The sequence below is a fragment of the Tamandua tetradactyla genome, chromosome X (genome assembly GCF_023851605.1).
Source record: "Tamandua tetradactyla isolate mTamTet1 chromosome X, mTamTet1.pri, whole genome shotgun sequence".
In the NCBI taxonomy this organism is placed as follows: Eukaryota; Metazoa; Chordata; class Mammalia; order Pilosa; family Myrmecophagidae; genus Tamandua; species Tamandua tetradactyla.
Genome location: NC_135353.1, coordinates 23864735 through 23882683, shown reverse-complemented (window position 1 = coordinate 23882683; position 17949 = coordinate 23864735). Strand labels below are relative to the sequence as shown.

At 35.6% G+C, this 17949-nt stretch overlaps 1 protein-coding gene across 6 annotated transcripts in view; it reads left to right on the top strand.

Annotated features, from left to right (window-relative positions):
* The window catches only part of INTS6L (integrator complex subunit 6 like), a 61639-nt gene that overhangs the window by 32235 nt on the left and 11455 nt on the right, over positions 1-17949 (top strand). For 3 of the 6 annotated variants that reach the window (XM_077145222.1, XM_077145218.1, XM_077145220.1), the window contains 7 exons: positions 1017-1169; positions 3410-3542; positions 9447-9541; positions 10539-10649; positions 12867-13085; positions 14070-14193; positions 15178-15320. In XM_077145222.1, the coding sequence (XP_077001337.1) occupies positions 1017-1169; positions 3410-3542; positions 9447-9541; positions 10539-10649; positions 12867-13085; positions 14070-14193; positions 15178-15320 (978 nt within the window). The remainder of the gene's footprint in view (positions 1-1016; positions 1170-3409; positions 3543-9446; positions 9542-10538; positions 10650-12866; positions 13086-14069; positions 14194-15177; positions 15321-17949) is intronic. The other 3 variants (XM_077145219.1, XM_077145221.1, XM_077145223.1) reach the window with 3 other exon arrangements.

The window sequence follows — 17949 nt, the reverse complement described above, 5'->3', positions numbered from 1 at the left end:
CAACTGAATTGCACCCATGAAAGTGGTTAAGATGGGAAATTTTGAGTTGTATATATATATTACTACAATAAAAAATTTATAAAGCATATTTGAGGCCATTTTTCTCAGTCCCCCCCCAAACTTCTTGTTTTTAAATCATAAAGGCAAACAAGAATGATTTTCCTTTTCATAAAGGAAATAGAAATATTTTTATCAAATTCATATTGGTCTTGGAGCTCTTTCAGCACGCATAGGCTGAACCACTTCTCCCCATCCATAGGGCTTATCCTATCTCCCAATCTCTTCATATTGACCTTGCTGTCATCCTTCCCTCTCTGGTGGTCTCTGTTCACACAAGCTAAATCTGTTAATAATTTGTCTTCTTTGTTAGTGTGCTCTGGTACCCCAGGCACATGGACCTTTGCAGCCCAGCCAAAAGCATCCCCAGATCTAGCTATTCAAGGTAATCATGTGGGTGTAAGAAGTCCTTATAAAAATTCAGCTGGGCTCTAGAGTTGCGAGTGGATCATTATCAGTCTCTATATTGCCTTTTTCTTGACATTACTATTTTTCATCTTGCTTGTTAGTGACTCTACCTCTGTCATTACCTCATTGGACAGTTTCATGGATTTCTTCTTCCCCAGCACTGTCTGGACTATCTGTAACCTCATGGTACAAAGGAATGAAGTGCAGGCAATGCTTGAAAGTTGCAAAGTGGATCTGAAATACAGAGTTCATTCTGTGGATTGTGATGAATTCTTATACATATTCAAAGCAACTTTTTTTACTTTACTTAAGTTCTAGTTATGACTCTTGGAATTTACCTTTTCTCTTCCCAATACCAAAGTGGTTGGTAGAGATGAAGAGTGAGTCTCTTTTCCCCCATGGAAACCATTAATGATGCCTAGAGATCTAGTAACTCTTTCTTGAAACACTTGTTTGTATCTCAGTGATGATCTTAACAAAGCATAAAAGAGGTTGCAGAATTGTCAGATATGCAAGCTCACTTATTAACTGACCATATTTTCCTTTTTTAGCCTCCACGAACATCCCATCCTGTTGTGAGATTCTCCTGTGTAGATTGTGAACCAATGGTAATAGACAAACTTCCCTTTGACAAATATGAACTTGAACCTTCTCCCTTAACGCAATACATTTTGGAACGAAAGTCTCCCCATACCTGCTGGCAGGTACTTATCCTTACCAGTTAGCCATATGTCTATAAACACTCTGGGATCGGGAGTTGAATTGTATGGCTTCAAGGGTTAATCTGGGAATAATTAGGCTGAGTCTGTTAGTAATATTTCTCACGAATGCCATCAAATAGGCAACAGGGTCAAGCAAATAATTTCAGACTGATAAGAATCATTAGTGTACTGAACATTGCCATTTAAGGCAGTAAAGTCTGATGAAATCTGTGTATTCAAGAATCTGGGAAACCCCTCACCCTGAAACCTATCCATGGATCCAGGAATTCCTAACTAAAGGATATAATCTTATTCAGGTATTGTTTCTGCAGCAAAAGCAATGTTCTCAGCCCTTAGTTTTAACTTGACATATAAGATGTACAGGATATTTTTGGCAGAAAATCAAAACACCTGAAACAAATTTCTGATTAATTTAATACTATAAAACTCTTCTGCCTGCAGTATAAACCATGCTGCCGTATGTAGTATAAATTTTACTTGGATGAGACAAATTCATTGAGATATCATAAACCTGTTCTCTCAATTATATTTTAGTCAGAAGGGCTTGCAGATTGATTACTAGATTCACCTGTGGATTTTCATTTGTAAAAATCTAGGCATGGCAATAACGACGTTTTTATTTAGATATAACAAGGAAGGCCTACACTATAAGGAAATTTGTTGTATTTCTAAATTATGGGATCATATAGCAATCAATAATTGTTCGGTTCTATTTATGCAAGGAACACTTTCATATTGCATCTGTTTTATCCTAAAATGTGTGATTTTTTTTTGCTACCCATTGTCTTCAAGCTATTAAACTCTCCCAAGATGTTAAAACCAAATAGAAAAAAAGAACAGGTTTAAAGCAAGTATGCAAAAGGGCTAGAAATAGAAAACTCTCGTAAAGATAAAATTGAACAAAAAGAAGCAAGACAAAATATCATATATTGTATGATCCAACTTTATCTAAGTTCAAAAATAGGTAAAACTAATTTACTGGGAAGGAAGGAAGGGAGGGAGGGAGGAAGGAAGGAAACTTTATTTTTTATGATCATTTATTCTCCTAGAACACGAAATAGGGGGAAATACAGCATATTATATTATACTTATATTTTATTTCTATTTAAGTTCAGATTAGGGCATGAAACATAGTGAAATCATGTTTTAGGACAACTCACTGTTCTATGGAGTCATAAATTGCATAGGAAAAATTTATTCTTAGATGTAACTAAATATAGCAAGTTTCTAATAAACTGATAAGTGATTTTGCTGTCACTTATTAGTTCAAGGACTAGAAAGTTAAATAAATTCTGTTAGATATCAAGATTCAACTTTTGTCTTAAATGATCCTGCCAAAGGACTTTGGAAAAAGCAAAGGTCTAGGTCCCTAAAAAGTATATACTGATATCCTGATTTGGACCAGAGTTTGAATATGGCACACAAAGAAAACATGGGAAGCTAGAGGGCTCCAACACAGCGTTATTAAATGTATGGGGACTGACAACATAAAATACATCAAATCAAGAATATCAGTAAAGAATGTGATGATAGTTACATGAAATAAGGATGAATGTTTTAATCTTTATTAAGTGTTTGTTGTACCATCATCATTTGGAAGAGAAAATGCCTTCCAGATTGAACCAAAGCATTACCTTGCTCGAAATGATTAGCACCAGTGCCTGGCTTATAATAGGCTACTCAATAAATATTTATTGAATGAAAAATGAATAAATGGATAGGGGAATGGGGCAACATAAAAGGAGGTAAAACTGAAAGGAGTAAGTAAAATGTAGTAATACACATGAGGACTGTTTACATAAACATTTAAATGGGTTTTGCTTTTGTGATTGCTTGCTTTAAACGTGGGCTCATGTTCCATTTTCCTAAAAGTTTACACTCTGGTTGCCACTTGTTCTTTTGGAAAGTTAATTTGTTTAATTGCTGATATCACTTAGCAGTACTTCCACCTTATTTCCCATTGTACTAATCAATTAAATATTTGTATTGTTGATAATAGCTTGTGGTATCTGAATGGTATGATTTTGTCTCAACATAATTCATAAAATCATCACAATCTGAGTATTCCTATTTACTGTGTTACATTATGACCTAACCAGGGGCTAAAAGCACTATTCCTGTTTTGAAATTATCATTCAATCATGCTACACATGTTGCTATGGAATGTTTCTGGTTTTACATAAAATCTTTTTCATAACTATACATTACTTCGTTTGTCCCAGGTATTTGTTACTAGCAGTGGAAAATACAATGAACTTGGATATCCATTTGGTTATTTAAAAGCCAGTATGACTTTAACTTGTGTAAACCTCTTTGTGATGCCTTACAACTATCCAGTTTTACTCCCTCTTTTAGGTAAGTAAAATAAGTGTCCTTGAATTATCTTTAAAATTAAAGAAATGCAAATTAGATCACGCATTAAGCAGTTTAAATGCAGTCAAAGAACAATTGATATCAGGATATGTAAAAGTCTAAAAACTGATTTGGAAGGATAGAATTTGCAATGTATTTTCTGTTTTGTTCGTTTTCTTTTTTGTTGTTTTTACATCCAACAAAAGAAGAGATACAACTTCTGGTGTGCGATTCTTATGCTGTTCTCTAAGTTGCAAACTCCAGTGTCCCCTACCCCAGTTTTAAGTGCATATAGCTTTTTTTGTAGACTAGATTTGGCCAAAAATTACTATGGATTAAGGTTAACTCTTTAAGAATCGGATAGTTTTCTTCAAAATAGAGGGTTTCCATGGGGACATTGGTTTGCATTCTTTTCTCCACAGAGGAATATTAAATGTTCTTAAGGCATCTGTTTTGGTCAAGGCAGCAACTTAAGGAAATAGGTACAAGAGTAAATTCCCAGTAATTCTAATTGTAGAAGCTGTGGTTTCCATGGCAAAATTCTTTTTTATTTAGAAAAATATAGGGTGTGCAAGGGTAGTTCAGTGGTAGAATTCTCACCTACCATGCAGGAGACCAGGGTTCGATTCTTTCCCAAACAAACAAGCAAAACAAACAAATGAAAATCCCAAACAAACAAACAGAATCAACAAATGCTGCTGCAATAAGGGGATACCCACATGAAAAAGAATGAAATATGACCCCTGCCATACAGCATACAAAAAACAATGAAATATACAACTTTATCGAGATTTAAATCATGCCCCATAAAATTAACCTCTTTTAAGTTGGTATTTCAATGACTGTTAGTACATTCACAGGCTTGTGCAATCATCACCAAAAACTCATTTTAGAACATTTTCATCATCCCCCAAAGAAACCTCATACCCATAAGCAGTTATTCCTCTTTCTGTCCCCCACCCCCACTCCTACCCCATCCAAGCTTAGCCCTAGGCAACCACTAATCTATGTTTTTCTATATGGATTTGCCTAGTCTGGGCATTTCACAATTAATGAAATCATGGACTCATACAATATGCAGACTTTCTGACTAATTTCTTTCACTTAGTGTAAAGTTTCCAATGTTTGCCCATGTTGTAGCATGTATCAGAACTTCATTCCTTTTTATGGTAAGATAATATTCCATTGTATACCTATACCATGCTTATTTATGTGTTCATCAATTGATGGACGTCTGGGTTGTTTATACCTTTATGTCATTATAAATAATGCTCCTGTGAAAAATCATGCAAGTTTTTGTGTGGACGTGTGTTTTCATTTCCCTTGTATGTGCCTAGGAGCAGAATTCCTTGTCCATGGCAAAATTCTTAATGAAACAAAATGCATGTGGCATTTGTTTTCTCATTTTAAGAGCCACATTCTTTTACAGTAATATGGTACCTCATGGTATTCTTCCAGTGGTAAGAAGAAGAATATTTTGATTTGGTGGAATTTCTTAATTTGGGGGGAAAGTGATCAAACCTTTACCGAATTCTCATATGATCATTAAAAGCTTGAACTTTTTCATGCTTTAAGTACTACATATATTAAGTGTACAGAAAAAGCAATACTTTAAAATGTTACAAGTTAAGAAGTTACCAAATGGGTCATCATAAATATCAACATGATTGTTTTGAAAATTTCTCTACTTTATTTGTTAGTCCAATCTAAAACTATCCTTTCTAGGAGTTGGTTCTCACTGATACAAAATATAGGTGGTCTTTGAGATTAATAAGACTACCAGTAGAAAAATATATGGATTTTTAAATTTATTTAACCCCATTTTCTTAGATGTGCCATTATGACCTCAGTTTCCACAGCTGTGAAAAAAAAAGGGATTGGACTAGATAATCTTCAGTTAGACTTTCTTTATAGTTTTTTTCTATTGTCAAGTAAATTTTTGAGATAATTTAGATTCGCATGCAGTTGTAAGAAATAATCTTTTGACCCTTTACCCAGTTACCCCCAATGGATGTCTTGCTATCACAACCAGAATATTGTCATTGATATAGTCAAGATATAGAACATTTCCATCACTACAAAAATCCCTCATGTTGCCCCTTTATAGCCATACCCACTTCCCTTCTGCCTCCACTCCCTCCTTAGCTGCTCACCCACTAATCTGTTCTACATTTCTATAATTTTATGACTTCAAGAATGTTATGTAACTAGAATTTTCAATATGCAATCTTTTGAGATTTCCTTTTTTCCACTCAGCATAACTCTCTGGAGATTCATCCAGGTTGTTGCATGTATCAAAAGTGTGTTCCCCTTTTTTGCAGAGTAGTATTCCATGGTATGGATATACCACAGTTTGTTGAAACATTCACCTGTTGAAAGACATCTGTGTTGTTTCCATTTAGGGCTTCTGTAAATAGAGCTGCTATAAATATTTGTCTACAGGTTTTTTGCATGAACTGAAGTTTTCATATCTCTGGAATAAATGCCCAGGAGGGAAATTGCATGCTTAGTTATTTAAGAAATGGTCAGAATGTTTTCTAGAGTTGGCTGTACCATTTTACATTCCCACTGGCAGCCTCTGTGTTTATCCAGTTTCTCTGCATCCTCACCAGCAGTTAATATTGTCACTTTCTTTTTTTTTTTAACTATTCTGATAGGTTTGTGGTGATACAGTGTTTAGGTTTTTATCTACGTTTCCCTAATGGCTAATGGTATTGAGTATCTTTTCATGTGCTTATTTGCCATATGTATATCCTCGTCAGTGAAATGTTTGTTCATTTCTTTTGCCCATGATCTTATTGTATTGTTTGCTTTTTTCTATTTGTTTGCTTTTTTACTATTTCAAAGTTCTTTACATATTCTAGATACTAGGCTTTTGTCAGAGATATGGCTTGCAAATATTTTCTCCAACTCTGTAGCTTCTCTTTTTTATGCCCTTCCTGGGGTCTTTCTCAGAGCAAAAGTTTTTAATTTTGGTAAAGTCCAATTCATCAGCTTTTCTTCTTATAATTTGATGTCAAGTCTAAGAATGCTTTACTAAACCCTAAATCCTGAAGGCTTTCTCCTGGTTTTTTTTTCTCTAAAAGTTTTATAGTTTTATCTGTGATCCATTTTGAGTTAATTTTTGTATAAGATGTGTGACTTAAGTTGAGGTTCATTTTTTTGCCTATGGATGTTCAATTGCTCCAGCATATTTTGTTGAAAAGGCTAGCTTTCCTCTGTTGAATTGCTTTTGCATTTTCATCAAAAATCAATTGTCTGAAAAAAATTGATTGACTATATTTATGTTGGGCCATGTCTGGTTTCTCTGTTCTGTTCCATTGATCTATGTGTCTGTCCTTCCACCGACACCACACAGGTGTGATTACTGTAGCCCTATAAAAAACCTTGAAATCTGGTAGACTAATTTCTCCCACCTATTTTTCTTTGTTGAATTTTTTTGGGCTATAGTGCTACAATACTTGCCCACAATAGCTACCCCAGTTTCCTCTTCTTTAATTAATGCAAGATCTCCATCAGAAGTAACTTAACAAAAGTATAATTATTTAAGCACTAAAAATTCCCTGGAAAATGTGAAACATCTCATTTCCTAGTTATAGATAAATTAAGTTTAATTAAATCAATGAGCTATCAGAAGAATCATGTCAATAGAGTGGCCACTGGATAGTTGCAGTTGGCAAGGGGGTTTTCTCTCAAATAGGAAATTATTTTTTCTATTGAGAGCCAACAACTACAGAAATTAGGATATGTATAAGAACCTTGCTTTTGTTAATCTTAAAGAAATGTACCACATTCAACTCACCTGTTTTCAAAATTAAGAACCCAGAGACTTGTGCGAAAAATAAAATTCACCTCCTTATTAAAGCCATTTCTGATCAGAAAGAGAAAAGGGAGAGATGTGAGAATAGAGAACAGGAAGAAGACAATTTGATGTATGCCAATCCTGCCCTATCAGGGCTTTACATTTTGCACAGTTCTTTTCATTGTATACAGTGTTTTCACTTACATAATCTAGTTTCTGAGGAAAATCCTGCGTGATAAGGCAATTATCATTACACCCATTTTATAGAAATGGAGGCTCAAAAGGGTGAAGTGGTTTCTCCAGCTCACTCTGCTACGGATGTGGCTGACTTTGGAGTCAAGCCCAGATCTTCCTCTTCTTTGAATAGGAAAATGGAGAGAAAGGAGCTGGAAGAGAAAATGTCAGTAGTTCTTGAAGTGTTGTACTCTCCTCTGTACTCTCATCTTATCTTTCAAATGTTGATTAGTCCACTGTTTGCCATCCTTACTGCACCATCCGAGAGACTCCATCTGAATCAAAGTCATTTTCTGAGCTACAAAGTTAGTGGCTAAAGCAGTGTCCCCCCAAGAGCACTCTACTCTTAATCTAGACTGTGGGAGATTTTAATTCTCCCGTCCATCCATGTTAAAATTTCAGCAAGAAATAGACTAAATGAGCTTCTAGATGGAATCATCCCACTTGTATTTCTGAGAAATATTAAGAGTGTTATTTAACTATGGTTATCTAGACTATTTGTATCTAAATATCTCAGTGTTTTGGTATTTAGATCTGTCAGTACTTCCTCAAATCTGCCTAATTCCATCAGATTTGAGGAAAATTGTTTCCATGGTCTCTTGCTCCTTTCTGTCAAGGTATGATAGTCTTTAAAGGACTTCTTTACTGCAATGAGCCAAACATCTCTTCAGATCTGTTATTTTCTTTGCTCTTTCCATACTGCACCAAAAGAGCAACAACAGCAGCAGAAACTAAATTTTATGACTTTGTAAATTTATGTAAATTAATTTCAGCAGCAGTGGATCATTTATTAAAGCAGTGAAAGGGAAAAAAATACGTACTTGATTTTCTTAACTAAAGTAATTTAGAATTTCAAAGAGTAGCCCTATTTGTAGAGAAATTATGCATGTGGCAAAGGGATGATTTTGTCTCTCCAATTAAAACACTTGGTTTTTGAATAAGAACCAATAAAATCAGAAGGAATAAAATAGGGAATGGATTTTTATAATATCTTTGGTATTTGTAGTAGATGTGGCAGATTCGTGTTGATGTCTAGAAAGAAATTTTTTTTTACCCGGGAAAGAAAATGAAAAGATGTTTTGGAAATTTTCATGTAGCACATATAGTATAATTAGCTTGCCAAAATAATTATATTTGAGTGTGAAAAGATAGGGTCTATTTATTTAAGATAAATATCGTTAGTTGTATGAATGCATATGGTATTCAAGAATCATGTTTAGCTGTATAGAAATTTAAACTTCAACCTACCACCACTACTTGCTGTAACTGGTGCTATCACCCAGTTGTTAACCAGTATTTGAGACCAAAAGTTGACCATTAAAATCAAATAAGTGAACTGAGGGTGAAATATGGCTAAATACAGAATATGCAGATTAAGGAGAACCCAAAAGGAATTTAGCTTGCCATCATTGCCTAGAAATTAGAGGCTGGCTTTTGTTCTTGTATAATCATAAAGTCTCTAAACCTCGACCTTTTAGCAAAAAGTACAACAGTCTCTATACTTAAATAAAATAAATGTTACTCCGTCACCTAGTGACCATGGGTTTCATCGCAGGCGTTACCAATATGTAAGAGTGCAGAAAAATATTTCAAGTAAACCAGAGTCAGCGTTGTATAACATTATCTTGTATGTAGCTTCGTAGATAGAAGGGGAGTATGCAGCTTGAAAATTTATTTTCTAGAAAAGTCTATGTATACTATAATTTTGATAAATTCTACAACCATCAAAAAGACAACCAAATAAACTACAGCAAAGGGTCCGTGTAATATAATTAACCTTTGAGATTTCTAGAAATGATATGATAATTTGATTTACCTTTGGGAATTCAGGACTGGAATGATAGAATATTTTATTTGGTTTTCTATTACAGATGACTTGTTTAAAGTTCACAAGCTTAAGCCAAATCTGAAGTGGCGACAGGCTTTTGACAGCTACTTAAAAACTCTGCCTCCATACTTCATATTAGTATGTATTTATATGTGTGTCTTTGTTAACTATATAAATGATAATTCTTAACATGAGAAATGTCAATGAATCAAAAGATTTATCCCTGAAATAAGATAATTATCTTTTAATTTATAAATGCAGTATTTGTGTTGTCACTGTCTTCTCAAACCATGTTTAAGAGTTTGGAGATGCCATGGTGGCACAAAATAAAATTGTTTATTTCCTTTAACTGCCAAGGTTATTTTTATAAAACACACTTATGCTTCTCTTATTAAAACTAACGTTACAAGATTGTAATTTGGAACTTAAGAATGAATAAGGATTCATGTATTACATCAACTTCCCTTTGTAACTCTAGAAATTTTTGATGTGGGTTTTCCTTCTGAAAAAAAATTCTGCAGTCATTATATTTACTTATTGCCAGATAAATGTGTCATAGACACAGCAAGGGTTGGGAGGAGCTGAGGAGGGATCCCAAAAGAATAAATAACCACCTGGCCTCATTATGGTTTTCACAATTCAAGAAAAGTATTCATGATGATTTTGAACTGGTAAATAACTGAAATCAAGAGTATCAAAATCATTTCAGGGGTTGTCTGGGTGAACTTTAAGTCAAGTTTCTAGAGTTAGAAAGGTAGTCTGAAATGGTACTGTTGGTGTCATTGGGAGGAGAAATTGGGGTGTGTTAATATTTGCCCTGGCAGTAATGGGGTGTACAATAAAATGCAGTGTGAAATAATTTTAGGACTCGGGACTTATGACTGAAAGCAATTTACCTGTTTGAATTTGCTGTTACTTGCTCTTCCTATCCCACTCTTTTCTGATTTTTATTTTACTTTCTGCCTCTTACTTCTCTGCTATTTTCATTGCCACTTTTTAATGTTCCATATTTGGTTTTATGTGCAGCACCTTGACTTCTAAGAAATGAATCATGTCCCTTTGCCCCTTGTAACTGAACTTTGAGTATTTTAAGATTTATTCTATTCTTACTGTTGTGTATTTTGTTTCCTTATAGCCATTAAAGAAAGCACTAAGGATGATGGGAGCTCCAAATCTGATATCAGATAATTTAGATTGTGGACTTAGTTACAGTGTTATCTCTTACCTTAAAAAACTCAGCCAACAGGTAGTATTGGTAAAAACAAACAAACAAAAATCCTTTGCCCTCAGAAGTGCATTTCCTTATTCTCTAGTGTAATTGTAATTTTTAAAATTAAATGTGTATATATTTCTACACTTTATGGATTAGTAATAATGTGATTCTTATGGCTTCTAGCTTCACTAGTAAACTGCAGTTAAGGGTCTGTCAGTATCATTTGATGCTGTGCCATTTCTCCTCTTGCATGCCAGTTTGTCCTACCCACAAGCTGGTTGATATTTCGTGGCCTAAGAGAGGCAGAGGCGTAACAGAATTATCTCATGGGTCACATTTTGTCTATCCTCAATCTAGTTTCTCCTCAGATTGCTCTGGGCTAGAACATCCCTCTTTTTTAGGTAGCACACTGAGTCCTGGTGTGATTAAATGACTCGCCTGAAATTGGTTTTCGGGCACATGAAGGCCTTACACTCACTATGCCAGTTCTTGGATAGCTATCCATATGCTTTTCCAAGGGGGTAGGGCGGGGGGAAGATGAGACCAGTGTTCCTCAAAATGGAGGGTGATAGGCCCCCAAAAGGACCTCAAGAGTGGAGTTCAGTCTCCTCTCTTCTTGCCCTCCATCTGTTCCTTTATACCCCCCCACCTCATTTACCATTATTCACCTTGTCCCTTACCTGCCCCCCTCTATTAGTACCTCATCCTCCACTCACCCCTCCTTGTCATACTTCTCGCCTCTACTTAGCCCATTCTTGCAGGATGGAAATGTTTGAGAACTACCAAGTTAGAGCTCTACTGCCACATATGTGTTCTATTATATAACAAATTGATACTGCAGTTTTACTTTCTTCTTCTACACAAATTTCCTCCCAGGTAGGGAACAGTAGCAGCACTGGCAGTGACTATAATACTTCAAGTTAGCTATGTTTGGAAGCTTGGCCTTTAGAAAACAGAAAGTAGTAAGCAACGTGTCCGATTTCATTAAAGGACCAAAATAACTCCACAGTTAGGATGCTGAAACACCTTGCTAGAACTGGAAAAATTTAAATACTGCCTGGAGTTTGCCAGCTCCTGTCAGTCCAGTGTGCTTATAAAGGCAACAGAGAGTAAAAGCAAACCCAGATTTAGCTAGTGTCCCCTTAACCCCTTCTCCTCTCTGCTAATAGGTCTTTCGTTGTTGTTGATGATGATGTTTTGTTTTGGTTATTTATTTATTGATTGATTGATTTTTTTATTTGATGATTACCTTGGACCTTTAAGGCAATGTCAGCAAGAAGTATGGCAAGAAGGAAGAATAGTGGACAGAGTGGAAACTAATATAATAAGATCTGGGACCTTCTGGAAAACTTTACTACTATATTTTTATAAATGAGCCTCCAGGACTATTTCATGACTTAGTAATTTTTTACAGATAGCAAACAGATTCCAGTAATTGGGAAAAATTAATAAATATCTCTAACCAAACCATAAGAAATCTGTAATTATTTTGAGCTTACTGAACATTGGTGGAATTCCATCATTTAGAGAAAAAAGATCATTACTAATTTAATAAAAGCTCTATGTCACCCATGTTCCTTGAATTATCTCAGATGTATGCAAAACACATAATATGCCTTATATGCAGTATATTTGTACAATGCACTCTCAAGCAATATTTACCCAAATGGGATAATATTGTCTATTAAGGACATTTTTTCATTGAAGTTAATAAATTTATTGAATATACATTTAAAATTATTTCCTTGGCAATACCTATTAAATGAAGCATTACCTTCTGAGGCATTTTTCGGATGGTCCAATATTAAAAATACACAGCTTAATTTTTTCAGATATAATGCCAATCTGTGTAATCTGAATTTCAGCACTAGTTTACATTTATAAATATAGAGTCTGGGTCTGAGATGAATGTATTGACAGACTATTTTTACAACACAAAATGGATTTTAAATGTCTGTGAATGAAATTCTTATCCCTGATTTCCATTCTCTCCTCCGTGATTCAATCGTAATTTTGACACTAGACAAGAAAAAAGAAAACATTAAAATTACTTGTCTTTCTATTCCCCTCCCCCTCTGTTTGCTGTAGCAGTACAGAAAAGCACAGGAAAAAGTTTAATTATCCATTTTTCTGTGATTTGCAATTGAAGTTTTGTTATTTTGGGTTCTTAAAGTATTATCTTTTTTATATAGTAAAAAAGACAGTGTTAATGTAAGTCTTTTCATAACATGATATGTATTTTCATTTTAGACCAAACTAGAGTCAGAACGAATACTAGCGTCAGTGGGGAAGAAACCTCCCCAGGAAATTGGAATCAAAGTGAAAAATCATTCTGGAGGTGGAGTTTCCTTGGCTCACAGTAAAAATTTTAGAAAGCTATTGAAAGAAATCACGGGGGAAACTGCACCAAGACTGGCAGATTTGAATACCAAAGAATTTGCTGGCTTCCAAGTAGGGCTCATAAACAAAGTAAATACTTTGCATTTGTTTGAACTTCATTGATGCATTTATGTCTTTCATATTACTTTAGTTCTGATATAATTATAATCCTATTTTGGACTTATAGCACCAGTTTCAGAATTGTTTAGGTTGGGTCCTTCTGCCAGCAGATGCCAAAACAGAATTAAAAGTATATGATAGTGGGCAACGGTGTGGCTCAGTGGCAGAGTTCTCTCTTGTCATGCCAGAGACCCACCGGGTTCGATTGCCGGTGCCTGCCCATGCAAAAAAAATGAAAGTGTATGATAGTTATTGGGGGTGACACTCATGAAATATAAAGGGGAGAGGGAACAGGATTAAGCAGGGAGAGCCTACAGACTATAATGCTGACCTTGTACCCAGTGAGAAGAATGGGAAATAAGTGGGATTGGGTATGAAGAGATTCAGGCAGCCATGCAGTTGGAGAAATTCATGGCCAGCCCAACAGCAAATTCAGGCACTTTAATTTCCCACAGAGAAGGTCTACTTTAGACAGAACTATCCAGGCATTAACACTCTGGCCCTTCTCAGTCAATTCCTGGGGACAACCGGGGAAGAACAAAGTCTTGGTTCAAATGCTTCGGCAGATTCTGAACATACTGAAGCAAGAAGCTACCAGCTAATCATACTCTTCCCAGTGGAACAGCCATTTCTTTCTTGAAGGCACACCTCCAAGGCTGCACATGATTAACTCTAGATTCTGAGCAGCAGCTAATTCTGCCACAAGTATAAATTTCAGGATTTGGTGTTTTAAATGACATACCTTCAACAGATATTCCCAGTGTCCTTAATATTTTGTGGGTCTGTTAGAATTCAGAACAAAGTCACTGAACAGAAATTTTCCATTGGGAAAATTGTAATATAGTTAGATGTATTGAATGTAGCTATCTTCACTAAGATTTGAAGAGGCTTAAATATTTAACTTTCTATTAAATGCTTTAGGGGTAACTGAATGATCTGCTTCATTTCAAACAGGATTTGAAACCTCAGACGTATAGAAACGCTTATGATATTCCACGTAGTGGTCTTTTAGACCAGTTAACCAGAATGAGATCCAATCTGCTGAGAACACACAAATTTATTGTTGGACAAGACGAAGGTAAGTGAATAAAGAAATATTTTTCATTGACTATGAGAATATCAAGTCTGACATGCAAAAATCCTTATTTTTTTTCATTTTGCAATACTTTCTTGAATTTTCACTTAATCCTTACTTCTATTCAGGTACAAGTTTATTTTTCTTCATGCTTTAGCTCTTGTAATCCTCAAAATGGCCTCATGAGATAGATACTGTTTTATCCTCATTTTAGGGACATGGAAACTAAGGGTGAGCATTTAAGTAGTTTGCCCAGGTGTAAGCTGAATGTATGCCTTTCAGATTCTGAGGCCTGCATGCCCTAAAAGCAAATTACACCGTCAGGGGGATGAGTTCAGTAGCAAATTCCTTATGTCCCTGAAAGTAATGAACCTAGTAGCATCCAGGATAATTGGTGACCAATTACGATTCCTCTTTACTTTATGATGTTAATTTTAAGTGGGGTCATCTGTCCACCAAAATGAGCAAATCTTAACCTGACCAATCCATGGAAATTATACACCAGGTTTGGGTATAAAGGGACTTTTTTTGGCAAGAGAGTCTGTAGATTTAGTTAAATTCTCAAAGATGTTAAGACCCACTACCCAAGGTTCTCTGGATGATAAGAGACTGCTGTAGAGCTTAGGTGCTTCCAAATAGGAATAAATATTAGTGTTTTGTTTGTTTGTTTGTTTGTTTTGCGTTGGACTGGTGGTATAAGAGAGGTCAGCCCTTTCTCAAACCTGGTTTAAAGGTTAAGAGTTTCTTCTAGGTCTGGTGATTTGAAACTATTGGTGGAGTAATGATGGACTTAGTAATGACTGAAACAGAGTAATGGTCGAATTAGTAGTGAGTAAAAGGGAGATAATTCTATATTTTAGAATAGGATGATTCTAGATACGAGATTCTAGACTGTATTTGGTGCAGAGGTACCAGACTATGACCACGTCCTCCCAAAGGATCGCATACTTCAGCATAGTGTCAATTTCTTTTCTGTTGATTTGGCAGATTCCCTTCATAGTGTTCCAGTTGCACAAATGGGCAACTATCAGGAATATCTGAAGACATTGGTTTCTCCACTTCGAGAGATTGATCCAGATCAACCTAAAAGACTCCACACTTTTGGCAATCCATTTAAACAAGATAAGAAGGTAGGATGACTATTTGTGCATCTGCCTAAATTGTGATATTCGTGCCCTTTAATTCTCTTCTTCTTGGAAAGATGAATACAAAGCAGAGGTTCTCCTTCTGGTTATTGAAAAGATAAAATATGACATCGGGGCTCTTATGTGAATGAAAAGCAGGAGGCTTCTGATGCAAGCATGCTGATGGAACAGGAATAATAGATGCCATTTATTTTCTTACTAGGAGCTAGTATTGTAACTCACTGCATTTAATGCTTGTAACCATTCTGGAAGGACAAGTATTACTATCCCCTCTTTAATAAAAAGAAATCAAGGCTTACAGTGTCAAAGGGCTTGAATGACACAGCTGGTAAGAGAAAAAGCCAGGTTTTGAACAAACATCTTTCTAGCTTCAGAGTCTATTTTCTTTCCCACTGCCCTCCCCACACTAACTCCTTTTAATGTCAAGATCATTAGCTACTTCCTCCATTTCTGTTATATAGATCTCTAGTGCCCATTTAGACAATGACTAGATGTTCCCCTTGAATATGAAGTATTGGGGGGTATTGCATAATTGGATTGCATAGAGACATTTTTGCAATTTGCATGTGTCTATGTGTGTGACATTTTGATTTGACCATTAAAGCCTGAAAACAAATTTGATTAGACCTGCACTGATGGAGGAGACCACTATTTATCCAGGTACATAAACTGCAGTAATCTCGTCTGTAACAAAACTAGACTTAAAACTCCAATTGGAGTTTTTCTTAATCTTTCTGTGCCCTGATTTCCTTGGTTGTAACAATGTGGATAGTAATTCCACCTAATTTGTAGAACTCTTTGGATAATAAGTGAGTTAATAACTGTAAAACATTTAGATCACTACCTGGTAGGTAGGAGATTTTAAATGAAAATGTGTGCCCCCTTTTTGCACTGTTGCTTCCTGAGAAATGGAAATGGTGTGAAGAACTCATTTATCACAATTGTTTTCTTTTTTTTAATGCGTCTTCTTCCATATATGTATGTATCTATACATACACATGCACAGAGGCAGGTATGTGATATGTGTATCATAGGAAATTTTGTTCACAGCATTGTTTTTTTTTGGGGGGGAGTCCCATGCATGGGCCGGGAATTGAACCCGGGTCTCCTGCATGGCATGTGAGATTCTACTACTGAACTACCCGTGCACCCTCAATTGTTTTCAGATAATGGAGGTCATGTATTTGGATTATTTGGGGATGAATACAGCTTTCAGCTAGTCTACTATATCTCTGGCATTTATCTTTTATCCCACCCCCAGCAGTTAAAATCCCCCCCACCCAGACTTCTTGGTTTTGTCATCAATCCCTGCCTCCTGACCTCTGCTTCACAGAGAGGAAGTAGAAAGGAGCAGCTGGCCAGGGGCCTATTTCTCAGCACAGTTTGTTTCCTGTCTCAGCTCTGGAAGGCTATGAGTCTAAGCACCAAACTTCCAACCAGAGAAAGAGATGTCCTTGAATAACAAAAATCCTTGCTTCCTTTGTAATTTTACCCGCAGTTGTTAGAAGTCATTTTAATATCAAGACCAATCACATCCCTAGGACATATCTCCCACCATTCCGTACTCTTGGTTCTTGAAAAAGTCCTTTATAATGAAATTCAAATTGAGTAGGGTTTTTTTTTCTTTCTGCTTTGGTCATGGATATAATGAAATAATATTATGACAAACTTTCACTGTGTATACTAGCAATATGTACGTACATGCCAATATATCTTAAATACCTACTTGGTTACATTTTGAGTGACTATAATTGTCTTGTTACGTGTGTTGGTAAACTACAAGGACTAAATCATGCCTACCTGTCATTTAAGAAAATTATGTCCATGATTCTGAGCGCCCTGCTTCAAAAGTTTCTCCTTCTGGGTTTTCAATGTTATCTTTTTATCCTGAAATGCATTTATTAGGTTTTGAGGGATGTTTTTAAGGATTGAAAGCCAGGGGTAAGCTTGCAGCATTTATTGCAATAGAAAGTTAGCCCCGTCACGGTTAACCAGCAAACTGATTGATCTTCTCTGAAATTGGAACTAAATCTATTAACTTTATCCAATATCTATGATTCTTTGATTTCTTAATTGTGGGAAATTAATGAAAGAGGTTTACATGAATACTGTTTGCCTTTATTGTGTTATGAATGCGTTTTTTCTGCTGTGTCTGAGGTACCTGTGCCAGGGAGCGAGGAAAATGTTTCTGAAACAAAACTTGACAAATATTTGTAATGAAAAGTAAATTTAAAGATTGCTGTAATTGTATTATAGTAACATTGCAAGTGTTAAACAAACTATTCAATAAAATGCCCCCCACCCAGCACAAGGCGAACACACTTGGAGCTCTGTAGAGTTGGCAGTTGGGGGAATTACATTTCCACCATATTCACTATCTGTATAGTGACAATTGATATTTGTTAATGATCAGTTTAAAGCACAAAAAAGACTTATTTCTAACAAGGGTGAAATAATTTCTAATTCTTCAAATAGGTAACCATGGATTCATCTCACTTTGTTTCATGAAAGCTGTTCCTTGGCCTTGAATAACAGCTTGTATTTCACTTTCTTCCTTGTTTCACTTAAACTAGACTAAAATTTATTTGCATTTCTGGAGGACAGAGTATGGGCT